A 13,480-nucleotide genomic window follows, 5' to 3' on the forward strand; every position below is an offset into this window, starting at 1 on the left:
TGTAAAGTATCCTGACTGGTTGCTGTTCCTTTTCACGCCTTCTGGCAGCTTTTTTTTTGCCATTTCTGCAGCATCTGACGGTTTTTTACGAGGCCGAGTTGTTAGCTCAACACTCGACCCGGCGCGGATAGAAAGCGTACAAAGGCCGGTCAGATTCGAACTCAGGTCAAAGTCTGGTGCTGATGTCACTACACCACCGGTCTGGTACGGAAATGCAAATGTGCAGGAGTGTAAGAAGGTGCAGAGAGCAGTGGACTCCGCCCAATACTTCACGGTCCCATCCCTCCCCACCATCGGTCACATCCCTCCCCCGCATCGGTCATGTCCCTCCCCACCATCGGTCGTATCTACAGGAGACGCTGCACCAAGAAGGCCACGTCCATCATCAAAGATCCCCACCACCCGGCCACGCCATCTCTCACACTCCCATCGGGCAGGAGGTACTGAATCCTGTAGTCCCACACTACCACCACCCGGCCACGCCATCTCTCACACTCCCATCAGGCAGGACGTACTGAATCCTGTAGTCCCACACCACCACCCGGCCACGCCATCTCTCACACTCCCATCGGGCAGGAGGTACTGAATCCTGTAGTCCCACTCCACCACCCGGCCACGCCATCTCTCACACTCCCATCGGGCAGGAGGTACTGAATCCTGTAGTCCCACTCCACCACCCGGCCACGCCATCTCTCACACTCCCATCGGGCAGGAGGTACTGAATCCTGTAGTCCCACTCCACCACCCGGCCACGCCATCTCTCACACTCCCATCGGGCAGGAGGTACTGAATCCTGTAGTCCCACACCACCACCCGGCCACGCCATCTCTCACACTCCCATCGGGCAGGAAGTACTTAATCCCGAAATCCCACACCACCGCCCGGCCACGCCATCTCTCACACTCCCATCGGGCAGGAGGTACTGAATCCTGTAGTCCCACACCACCTGGCCACGCCATCTCTCACACTGCCATCGGGCAGGAGGTACTGAATCCTGTAGTCCCACACCACCACCACCCGGCCACGCCATCTCTCACACTCCCATCGGGCAGGAGGTACTGAATCCTGTAGTCCCACACCACCACCCGGCCACGCCATCTCTCACACTCCCATCGGGCAGGAGGTACTGAATCCTGTAGTCCCACACCACCACCCGGCCACGCCATCTCTCACACTCCCATCGGGCAGGAGGTACTGAATCCTGTAGTCCCACACCACCGCCCGGCCACGCCATCTCTCACACTCCCATCGGGCAGGAGGTACTGAATCCTGTAGTCCCACTCCACCATCACCCGGCCACGCCATCTCTCACACTCCCATCGGGCAGGAGGTACTGAATCCTGTAGTCCCACACCACCAGGTTCAGGAACAGCAACTTCCCTCCAACCATTCAGTTGTTGAACTGACAGCAAAAACCCTAATCACAACCTCAGTACAGCAGCACTATCACCACTCTGATCACTTCGCATATTTCTTTTGTTCTAATTGTGTTCTTTCTTGTAAATATTGTGCCGAGTTGATGTTTTCCTGTGAATGCTGTTTCCCTAACGCTCTGAGCCTGTGGCGCTGCCGTAGGAAGTTTGACATTGCACCTGTGCACACGCGGACTCGTGCAGGTGACAGTGATCGACTTTGACAAACAAACTCTTCTCAGGATCCCTGATGAAAATGGCAGCGTTTAACATGGAAACGTCGGTTAAAATCAATACCTGCACCCAGCTGGAAGCCCGAGAAGAGTTGATTCATCAGATAAGCTGGGGAAGCACTGGACCCTATTTCAAACTCCACTTTGACGTGGGGGTTGAGGGTTCTGAATTTCTCTCCGTTCTGCCCCCCAATGGGGAACACGTTAAGCCCGGCGGGGGTGGGGTGGGAGAAGGGGTCAGGGCTCAGGACACAGACGGACCTGGGATTACCCTGCACTGACGGAAGACTTCCTTCAGGCTGAACATTTCCTCCTCGGTCAACAGCAGGTTCACGTTATCCTGGCAGGGATAGGGCGGGAGAGAGAGAGGGACGGAGGGAGTGGGGGGAGGAGGGAGATTGGGAGAGAGGGGGAGAAGTGAGCAAGTGTGGGAGGAAGAGGGCAAGAGGGATTGAGTAGGGAGGGTGCAGGAGGAGAGAGTACGAGGGGAGAGGTTGTGGGGAAGAGAGGTGGAAGGAGGGAGGGTTAAAGAGAGGAAGGAGAGAGAAGGGGGAAGGGGGAGGGAGAGAGGGGTCAGAAAGGGGGAGGGATGGAGAAAGAGAGAGAGAGTTAAGACATGGCTGGCATTGAGGATGCCAGTGTTGCCTCCCCTTGCTAGGCACAGTGCCAGGAAGACAGACTCCACAAAGAGCCCAGTGTGCAGACATAACAAGGAGACTTGGCCTCCACAGGCACATTGATAGGAGACATTTGGCCTCTCGAGCACACTTCTGTAACGTCACCTATGCTGATACACCCCTAAAATCAGTCTGGTACCCCAACTTCCGCCAGCCGGTAGCCAGTGAGTACCAACCTCAGGACCAGCTGGGTACCTTGGCACCACTGCTGGAGGGACCCATTGACCTTGGCTGGACAAGAGGAGAGATCTTACCTGCCCCGTCCAAAGTTGTGCTGGGGTCCTTGAAGGTCACCTCTAACTGGGCAGCACAGAGAAGGTTCACGAGTGTGATTCCAGGAATGAAAAGGTTAATGAATGAGGATCATTTGATGGTTCTGGGCCTGACTCACTGGAGTGAGAAGAATGCAATGGGCTCTCATTGAAACCAATTGAGTATTGAAAGGAATAGGTAGAGTGGATGTGGAGAGGATGTTTTCTGTATTGGGGGAGTCTGGGACCAGAGCCTCGGAACAGAGGGACATCCAGTTAGTATAGAGGTGAGGAGAAATTGTTTTTAGCCAGAGTGTAGTGAATTCATTGCCACAGATGGCTGTGGGGGCCAAGTCACTGGGTATATTCCTGAGGACCCAGCAGTAGAGAACCCCTCAGGGGAGCATTGTATTCTACGCGAGAGATCACATTACTACTCACACAGTACTGGCAACTCCAGCCCATGGCCGTGTGCGCCGTCTCCTTCAGCTCCTCGATGCCGCCGGGGCAGAGCTGGGCCACCCGCTTCAGGCAGCCGTCGTGGAAGACCCGGGTGCAGGTCCGGCAGGGGTACAGCTCGTCGGCCGTCCACACCTCGCAGATCTCACACATCTCGTCGCTGGTCACCTGCGGAGCGACGGGGAGAGCGGGGGGGGGAGGTGGGGAGGTGGGGAGGGAGAAGGGAGGGGGGATGGGGATGGGAGTGAGAGGAGGGGGAAGAGGGTGAGTCGGTGGGGGGGAAGGGTGGGGAAGGGCAAATGGGCAGGGGGGAGTGAGAAGTGGTGGTGGTGAGGTTGGGAGATGGGGAGGAGGGGTAGTGGGTGGCAAGCATTATTATTTTTAATGCATTTTTTTGCACATTAGTTGTTTGTCAGCTTGTTGGTCTCAACTTATGTAGTTTTCCATAAATTCTATTACATTTCTTTATTTTCCTGTAAAGGCCTGCAAGGAAAACAATCTCCTGGTGGTATATGGTGACATAGACATAGCTTGATAATAAATTTACTTTGACTTTGACTAGCCTTCCATTCTTCTTTCATCCTTGTGTCTATCCACAAGTCTCTTAAATGTCCCTAGTGTATCTGCCTCTACCACCACCCCTGGCAGCACGTTCCACACACCCACCACTCTCTGTAGAAAACATACCTCCAACATCCCTCCAAACACAATGTTCCCTCTAAGCTGTGTGGACGCGCACACGTCTTTTGCTACCAGCTCACAAGGGAATTTAAGCTGCTCACAAGAGGTTGTCACCCTTTACCTCGCTGGCAAGTTAAATATATTTCACGATTGTACAGAAACACATTTCCTTTTCTGGTTTCTGATGCGGACAGAGTTGACAATGTGCAGTTTGCAATGATTTGTCTGCGGATTTTAGAACGGGCTTATTTATACTGTTGTGTTGGCGCGTGGCCAAGTGGTTAAGGTGTTCATCTAGTGATCTGAAGGTCGCTAGTTCGAGCCTCAGCTGAGGCAGCATGTTGTGTCCCTGAGTAAGGCACTTAACCACACATTGCTCTGCAACGACACCGGTGCCAAGCTGTATTGGCCCAAGTGCCCTTCCCTTGGACAACATCAGTGTCGTGGAGAGGGGAGACTTGCAGGATGGGCAACTGCCGGTCTTCCGTACAACCTTGCCCAGGCCTGCGCCCTGGAAACCTTCCAAGGTGCAAATCCATGGTCTCACGAGACCAGCAGATGCCTATATACTGTTGTTATTGAAGAAATTATTGATTCACTTTGTCGAATTCCAAAGAAGCAAAGGGCGTGGAGTGCAAAAAAACTGCTTGTTAATTTGAAGTGGAATGGCTTATTCTCCTTAGAATAGCTTCATGTTTGCTTCAACTTAAACTATCAGTGCGCACATGTTGTTGTCACTGAGAAAAAAATTGCACAGCACATGGTTTTTGCACAGACTGGCCATCACAAATAAGGGGAACCATTGTCCAAGCATCTCGTCTTAGCCATTTCCACCCTGGGAAAATGTTTCTGGATGTCCACTTGATCTCTGCCTCTTATCATCTTGTACTCCTCTATCCAGTCTCCTCTCACCTTTCACGTCTTTATGTACATTAGCTCGGCAATTGTTTGAACCTTTAATAATGTGTTCCATGTTCCTTTCCCCTTCCCCAAGCTCCTCACTGGGACGGACAAGTGGCGATGGTCTCCACCACCAGCCTCTGCAACCCTTTCAATAAGTCTTACCTCGTCTCACAGGAGGGATATGGACATTGTGTAGGCAGAGGAGATTAGTTTAGTTGGCCATTGGATTACTAATTTAATTGGTTCAGCACAACACTGTGGGCTGAAGGGCCTGTTCCTGTGCGTGCTGGTGTATGTTCTCTATAAGACAGCATCTATGGAATGATGTGGCCCGACAAGTAGGACACTGTAGTACGGGATCAGAATCAGGTTTAATATCACCGGCGTAGGTCAGGAAATGTGTTGTCTTTGCGGCAGCAGTACAATGCAGTACATAATAATAGGGAAAAACTGTGAATCACAGTAAGTGTACATACATGTATAAAAATGTTAAATTAAGTAAGTGGTGCAAAATAGAAATTTAAAAAGTAGTGAGGTAGTATTCATGGGTTCAATGTCCATTCATAAATCAGATGTCAGAGGGGAAGAAGCTGTTCCTGAATCACTGAGTGTGTGTCTTCAGGCTTCTGTACCTCCTACCTGATGGTAATAATGAGAAGAGGGGATGACTTGGGTGAAGGGGGTCCTTAATGATGGATGCTGCCCTTTTGAGGCATTGCTCCTTGAAGATGTCCTGCATACTACGGAGGCTAGTGCCCATGAGAAGGAACGGACTGTTTACAGCGCTCTGCAGCTTCTTTCGGTCCTGTGCAGTAACAGCCCCCTCCACTCTCCATACCAGACAATGATGCAGCCAGTTAGAATACTCTCCACAGTACATCTGTAGAAATTTGCGAGTGTCTTTGGTGACTCACCCAAACTCCCCAATTACCCACAACGTCCATGCCAATCACAATGTCAAATGAAACACATCCAAATTGCACGTGATCCACATGATCTCAATCCAAACCAATCCCATCTGCCTGCCCACGATACATATCCCACATTCCCTCACCATTCTTGTGCCTAACAGCCTCTTATTAAATGTCAAGATTCAACATTGTTTAATGTCATTTCCAGTACATATGCGTAAAGGAGAATGAAATAATTCTTTCCCCAGATCCGATGCAGCAAAAAAAAACACAATAAGATTAAGAACACAATAATAATAAAACACAATAAATATAAATACATAAAATCGTTAATATACACAGATTGTTTGTATATCCATAAAGTGACGCTAGGCACAGGAGTGTCTGTACATAAGGTGACTGACAGGAAATGATAAAGTAGTGGTGGTTGGGGGTGTGGAGGGGTGGGTTATTGGGTGGAGGTGTTGATCAGACTTACTGCTTGGGGAAAGTGACTGTTTTCGAGTCTGGTGTTTCTGGAGTGGATGCTACGTAGCCTCCTCCCTGACGGGAGAGGGACAAACAGCCCATGAGCAGGGTGGGTGGGATCCTTCATGATGTTACTGGCCCTCTAACAGCACCTTTCTGTGTACCTGAGGCACAAAAGTCTCTTTGGATGGGACAGCCTGCGTTGGTGAGTGAGTGAGCCTGAGGTTTGTGTGGGGTGGGATGCAGCGAAAGAACCCCAGAGAGAGAGAGAGAGATCGATGTTTCCCACTTCCTCGGGTAATTAGAGACTTGCTGATCGTGCATCTGTAAACATGGAACTGCGTGAGGCCCCGGTTAATTAGAACGCTGAGACATCATTTGACAGACACCAGCACAGCAGGTTGCTGCTGCCTACAGAGAACCACCTCTGCTTCACCCTGCAGTTCACACAGAGAGGGAGTGTCAGCCCTGGGACTGACTGAGAAGTTTAGTAACACATCATTGTAAATTAGGCTGGGGTTAAATCAGTGGGCTGCTGGGTGGTGCAGATTGTTGGGCCGGAAGGGCCTGTTCTACACTGTCTCTCTAAATAAATAATATTAAATAATGCTCAGTGTGTCAGGTGCCGGGGTGAGTGTCTGGGCTGTTATCACACTGCAGAGACAAGGGACTGCAGACAGAATCACAGAGTTATACAGCACGGAAACAGGCCAATCGGCCCAATCGGACCGTGCTGTCCAAGACATCCCATTTGCCTGTGTTTGGCCCATAGCATTCTAAGCCTCTCCCACACAAGAACCTGCCCTTCTGTTCAAGGGACTTAGTTCTTGGGTGTGAAGATCTCTGAGGGTCTGTCCTGCACCCAGCGTATCGATGCAGTTACAAAGAAAGCACAACAGCGGCTAGATTTCACTAGGAGCGGGTTTCATACTGTTTCTTTGTTTCGTGGCTGTCCGTGGGAAGACAAATCTCAGGGTTGTATACTGCACTCATACTTTGCTAACAAATGTACTTTGAACCGTTGAGTCTGAGGGGATGAAATACGTGAAAATTTCTACAGGTATACCATGGAAAGCATTGTAACTGGCTGCACCACCATCTGGTATGGGGTGGGGGGAGGTTTATATGTATACACTCTGCAATTTACGGTTGTTATTATTACGCATTGCTGTGAGCTGCAGCTACGTAATAATTAATTTCACAACATAGGCCAGTGATATTAAACCTGATTCTGGTTCTGAACCGTCTGCTGAATGATATCACTCTTGTTATTTAATTATTAATATTGAAGAAAATGTGGTTTGAATCAGTATGCTGGTACAATGATTTCACATTGCTGTTCACAAAGCTGAGGTTGGTAGGTTCTTGGCAGGTCAGGTGTCCAATGTTACAGGAAGAAGGCAGGAGAATGGAGTTGAGATGGATAAACAAATCAACTATGATGGGATAGCAGAGCAGACTCGACAGGCCAAATGTCCTCACTCTGGTCCTATATCTCATGGTTGTATCACAGATATTGTCTGTGTCTTCTAACTGTCAGCTATTTTAAACACAGGCCAATGAGTTTGTTAACAAAAAGAAAACCAAAAAAAAACAAAGTGCTGGAGGAACTCAGTAGTTCAAGCAGTATCTGTGGAGGGGAATAAACAGTCGATGTTTCAGGCCAAGACCCTTCATCAGCACCCGAAATGTCGACTGATTATTCCTGACCCGCTGACTTCCTGCAGCATTTTGTGCGTGATGCTCTGGATTTCCAGCATCTGCAGAATCTCCCGTGTTTATGGTCAACATATTGGGTGTTTAAAAATCTTATTTTAAAGTTATGGCACGGTAACTAACAAGCCCACACCACCCAATTAACCTACTAACCTGCACATCTTTGGAGCGTGGGAGGAAACCAGAGCACCTGGAGGAAACCCACCCGGTCACAGGGAGAACGTACAAACTCCTTACAGGCAGTCGCGGGAATTGAACCCAGGTCAGTGGCGCTGCAAAGCGATGTGCTAACCACTACACCATTGTGCCACCCAATGTGTGTGTTACTCTGGATTTCCAGCAACTAAAGAACTTCTTATGCTTATGATCAATATTTGTGGTGGAGATCCTTCATCTGTAACAGGACAGATGAAAGATCTCTACCCAAAATATCGACAGTCCATCCACAGAGAGAACAGCAGCTATCCTCCTCCCCAGCTTGAATGTCTAGAGGGCATGCATTCAAGATAAGAGGGGGCGAGACAGTGTGAGTTAAAAGATGAGTGGGGCATTTTTTTTATATAGAGAGTGGTGGGTAGCTGGGATACAGTGCCAGGGATCCCACACCACCAGGTTTATAGAGAGTGGTGGGTAGCTGGGATACAGTGCCAGGGATCCCACACCACCAGGTTTAGGGACAGTTCTTGCCCTCCAACCATCAGTCTCCTGAACCAGCATCGGTAACTTCACTCACAACTCTAAGCCCATTCCTTCACCTACACACTCACTCAGAAGGACTCTTCACAACTCATGCTCTCATTATTACTTCTAATTGCAGTTTGACTCCTTTTGTACCTTGGCTGTTTGTCGGTCTTTGCCTGTTTATGCACTTTCTCAATAAATTCTACAGTATTTCATTTTTTCCTGTAAATACCTGCAAGCAAATTAAATTATGGTATACCTGGTAATATAGACAAACATATTAGAGATGGTGTAGAGGGAATTTCACTCTGTGTCTGACCCCGGGACTGTGTGATGGGACAGTGTAGAGGGAGCTTCACTCTGTGTCTGACCCCGGGACTGTGTGATGGGACAGTGTAGAGGGAGCTTCACTCTGTGTCTGACCCCGGGAGTGTGTGATGGGACAGTGTAGAGGGAGCTTCACTCTGTGTCTGACTCCGGGAGTGTGTGATGGGACAGTGTAGAGGGAGCTTCACTCTGTGTCTGACCCTGGGAGTGTGTGATGGGACAGTGTAGAGGGAGCTCCACTCTGTGTCTGACACCAGGAGTGTGTGATGGGACAGTGTAGAGGAAGCTTCACTCTGTGTCTGACCCCGGGAGTGTGTGATGGGATGGTGTAGAGGGAGCTTCACTCTGTGTCTGACCCCGGGAGTGTGTGATGGGACAGTGTAGAGGGAGCTTCACTGTGTCTGACTCCGGGAGTGTGTGATGGGACAGTGTAGAGGGAGGTTCACTCTGTGTCTGACCCCGGGAGTGTGTGATGGGACAGTGTAGAGGGAGTTTCACTCTGTGTGACCCCGGGAGTGTGTGATAGGACAGTGTAGAGGGAGATTCACTCTGTGTCTGACCCCGGGAGTGTGTGATGGGACGGTGTCGAGGGAGTTTCACTCTCTTTCTGACCCTGGGAGTGTGTGATGAGACAGTGTAGAGGGAGTTTCACTCTGTGTCTGACCCTCGGAGTGTGTGATGGGACAGTGTAGAGGGAGCTTCACTCTGTGTCTGACCCCGGGAGTGTGTGATGGGACAGTGTAGAGGGAGTTTCACTCTGTGTCTGACCCCGGGAGTGTGTGATGGGACAGTGTAGAGGGAGCTTCACTCTGTGTCTGACCCCGGGAGTGTGTGATGGGACTGTGTAGAGGGAGTTTCACTCTGTGTCTGACTCTGGGAGTCTGTGACGGGCTGGTGTAGATGGAACTTCACCCTATATCTGACACTGGGGACATCCATCAAAGACCCCCACCATCCAGGGCCATGCCATCTTTTCACAGCCCCCATCGGGCAGGAGATTACAGAACCCTGAAGTCCCACACCACCAGGTTCGGGAACAGCTCCTTCTCTTCCACCATTTACTCTTGAACCGGCTGGCACAACCCTGATCACTAACCTAGTACAGCAACACTTCGATCACTTTGCACGACAATGGGCATTTTTGTTGTCATTATATTTGTTGTTCGTCTAAGCATTTACGTCTAATATATGCTTTGTGAGTGCTGATTGTCTGATGATCTGTGGATCTGTGTCTATGCTGCTTGCTGCAAGTGAGTTTCCGATGCACCTTGTGCATACGTCTACTTGTGCAGATGCCAATAAACTCAACTTGATTCGGTGAGTTTGATACTGCAAGGGCTGAGAGAAAGTCTGATCTAATGTACTGAAATCTCTTGCACGCAAAGGTAATAACACTTAGTCGAGTGCGTTGGAGAGCTGGATAATTCTCTCACTGTTTTTCTCACGCTTGGGGTGAGTCACTGTTGCATAATAATCAAAAATTAATTCTCAGTTCTGAACTTCACTCATAAATACAACATGCAACAACTGCTAATTGAAGTTTTTCAAATTATAATGGCCCTCTGTTTGCTACTGTAAATATAAATCAAAGCCCAGCACAGCTTTCATGAAATGAAAGGCGTTAAACCCTGTTATAGGAAAAGATTAGGAGTTTATTCCCAGGAGTTTAGCTCTGGTCATTCACCAACAGGAAATATCTCAATAAGATTGAAAGAGTGCAGAGAAAAATTACAGGAATTTTGCTGGGACTGAGTTATAGAAAAAGGTTGAATAGGCAAGAACCTTATTCCCTGAGGCGCAGGGGAATGGGGAGAGATTTGATAGAGATATGAGAAATTATACCTCTATCAAATCAAAGCCTTTTCCACTGAGTTGGGTGAGACTAGAACTAGAGGTCATGGGTTAAGGGTGAAAGGTGAAATGTTTAAGGGGACCATGAGGGGGAACTTCTTCACGCAGAGGGTGGTGAAAGTGTGGAAGTGGTGGACGTGGGTTTGATTGCAACATTTAAAAGAAATTTGGGAGAGATATGGAGATCTCTGGTCCAAGTGCGAATCAATGAGTCTAGGTAGAATAACAGTTTGGCATGGACTAGATGGGCCGAAGGGCCTGTTCCTGTGCTGTAAACTCTGTGTCTGGTGGCCTGGCTCACTGCCCAACAGAGTGTTACCGGCCAGTGACCAGTGCAGTGCCGAGAGAGAGAGACACCAGGTCAAGGAGGAGCTCACCACAAATGAGGCTGGACCTTGCACCATGAATGGTGGGGTCTCGGCAAGCAGAATACAAGTGCCTAGAATGTAGAACAGTACAGCTAGGGGCAGGCCATTCAACCCACAGTGTTGTGATGACCTTGATGCCAATTTATACTAAATGTCCTGCTGTGTATCACCCACATCCTTCCATTCCCTTCATATTTGGTGGCAAAAATAGGAAAACTTGGTGGCAAAAATAGGAAAACTTGGTGGCAAAAATAGGAAAACAGATTATTATCTGAATGGTGGCCGATTAGGAAAAGGGGAGGTGCAATGAGACCTGGGTGTCATTATACACCAGTCATTGAAAGTGGGCATGCAGGTACAGCAGGCGGTGAAAAAGGCGAATGGTATGCTGGCATTTATAGCGAGAGGATTCAAGTACAGGAGCAGGGAGGCACTACTGCAGTTGTACAAGGCCTTGGTGAGACCACACCTGGAGTATTGTGTGCAGTTTTGGTCCCCTAATCTGAGGAAAGACATCCTTGCCATAGAGGGAGTACAAAGAAGGTTCACCAGATTGATTCCTGGGATGGCAGGACTTTCATATGAAGAAAGACTGGATGAACTGGGCTTGTACTCGTTGGAATTTAGAAGATTGAGGGGGGATCTGATTGAAATGTATAAGATCCTAAAGGGATTGGACAGGCTAGATGCAGGAAGATTGTTCCCGATGTTGGGAAAGTCCAGAACAAGGGGTCACAGTTTGAGGATAGAGGGGAAGCCTTTTAGGACCGAGATTAGGAAAAACTTCTTCACACAGAGAGTGGTGAATCTGTGGAATTCTCTGCCACAGGAAACTGTTGAGGCCAGTTCATTGGCTATATTTAAGGGGGAGTTAGATATGGCCCTTGTGGCTAAAGGGATCAGGGGGTATGGAGGGAAGGCTGGGGCGGGGTTCTGAGTTGGATGATCAGCCATGATCATACTGAATGTCGGTGCAGGCTCGAAGGGCTGAATGGCCTACTCCTGCACCTATTTTCTATGTTTCTATTTTTCTATATTCATGTCTGTTTCAAAGCTCTTAAACTCCACCAAACTGCCTGTATGTTTTATAACCCAAAAACATTAAACTCATTAAGAGGAAAAGAGAGAGGGAGTCAGGCATGCCAGTCTAACTTGGCTTTTACTTTTAGTGAGGCGTGTACGTACCACGTGGCAGCATCACAATATATGAAATTCACGTATTTTTACATAAAACCCACAACGACTTACTGAAACAAGTAACAAATGCTTACCCAAACAATATTACTCAAATACACAACACTACCCTGGTAACTGAGTCTTCTGCCGCTGTTGCTACTATCTGTGATATTCCGCTGAACATTGTGGGCATGCCGTTGAAGTGTGGGTTGTTGACACGAGCGACACATTTCACTGATGTGGATGTGGTGACGGTAGTGTAAGGGTACCAAGGTAGCTTAGCAGTTAGCGTGACGCTATTACACCCTGGGGCATCCGAGTTTGGAGTTCAGTTCTGGCGTCCTCTGTAAGAAAGTTTGCATGTTCTTCCCGCGTGTGCACAGGTTCCTCCGGGCGCTCCGGTTTCCTCCCACATTCCAAAGGCAGACCAGTTAGTAGGTTAATTGGTCATTGTAAACTCTGCAGCAATTAGGCTGGGGTTAAGTGGGGGGGGTTTCTGGGCGGGGCCTGTTCCACACGGCATCTCAAATAAATACATAAATCTGAATCTGAATCTGAATCTAAATCTAAACCTGAATCTAAACCCCAATCTAAATCTGAATCTGAATACAAACCCCAATCTGAAGCTGGACGTGAACCTGTCAGGTTTAAGAGTCAGACTCTGAATTCCCCGGGTGCGGGAGGCTCAGTGCTGAGAGATGGGTTTGCAGTGGATAGGTGCTGACTGGCTGGCACCTATAATTTTTCCATGGTGTTTGACTGAGGAAAATCAACTCAGCCCTGCAAGCACCAAGTTCAGGAACAGCTGACAAGGAGCAATAAGCACTGGGCCAGTGAGAGAAACCTTTACTTCCTGAAAAGAGCCACCAGTCACCCAGATCCTTTCCTTTTCATACTCTGCCTGGAGCACTGCTAAATCATCGACAACCGTTTGTAAAGTGGCAGGATTACATCAACACCCTGTAATACTTGCAAACATATGAACTGCTTGACTCATCACCACTCATCACTGCTACGATAGTTTAAATTGTTTGCTAATTAGGACACCAGATTCCCTTTCACATCCTGAACACGCTGCAGGGAAGAGATTAACAGTCCGTGCTAAATGAAGCTTTCACTCTGAAAAATGCTTTCGAACAAGACATCTGTCCATATTCATAAAACCGTAAGACAGGAACAGAAATAGGCCACTTGGCCATATCAACCATTCAGTCATGGCTGAATTACCATAGTAACACAGCACAGAGTCAAGGCCACCAGCCATCTGATTGCTGCCAGCCACCACACTCTCTCTGCTAATCCTGGTTGGTTGTGCATGGACAATAACCTTTTTCCTTCATGCACCTATCTAGATACCACTTAACGT

The 13,480-nt window shown here is 48.7% G+C and overlaps 1 protein-coding gene across 1 annotated transcript in view; it reads right to left on the bottom strand.

Annotated features, from left to right (window-relative positions):
* Positions 1-13,480, bottom strand: part of phf24 (PHD finger protein 24) — a 66,226-nt gene that overhangs the window by 17,135 nt on the left and 35,611 nt on the right. Inside the window, exons 3-4 of the mRNA XM_063047748.1 lie at positions 3,015-3,200; positions 1,907-1,985 (exon numbers count right to left, since the gene is read on the bottom strand). Of these exons, the coding sequence (XP_062903818.1) occupies positions 1,907-1,985; positions 3,015-3,200 (265 nt within the window). The remainder of the gene's footprint in view (positions 1-1,906; positions 1,986-3,014; positions 3,201-13,480) is intronic.

Source organism: Mobula hypostoma, chromosome 5 (genome assembly GCF_963921235.1).
Source record: "Mobula hypostoma chromosome 5, sMobHyp1.1, whole genome shotgun sequence".
Classification (NCBI taxonomy): Eukaryota; Metazoa; Chordata; class Chondrichthyes; order Myliobatiformes; family Myliobatidae; genus Mobula; species Mobula hypostoma.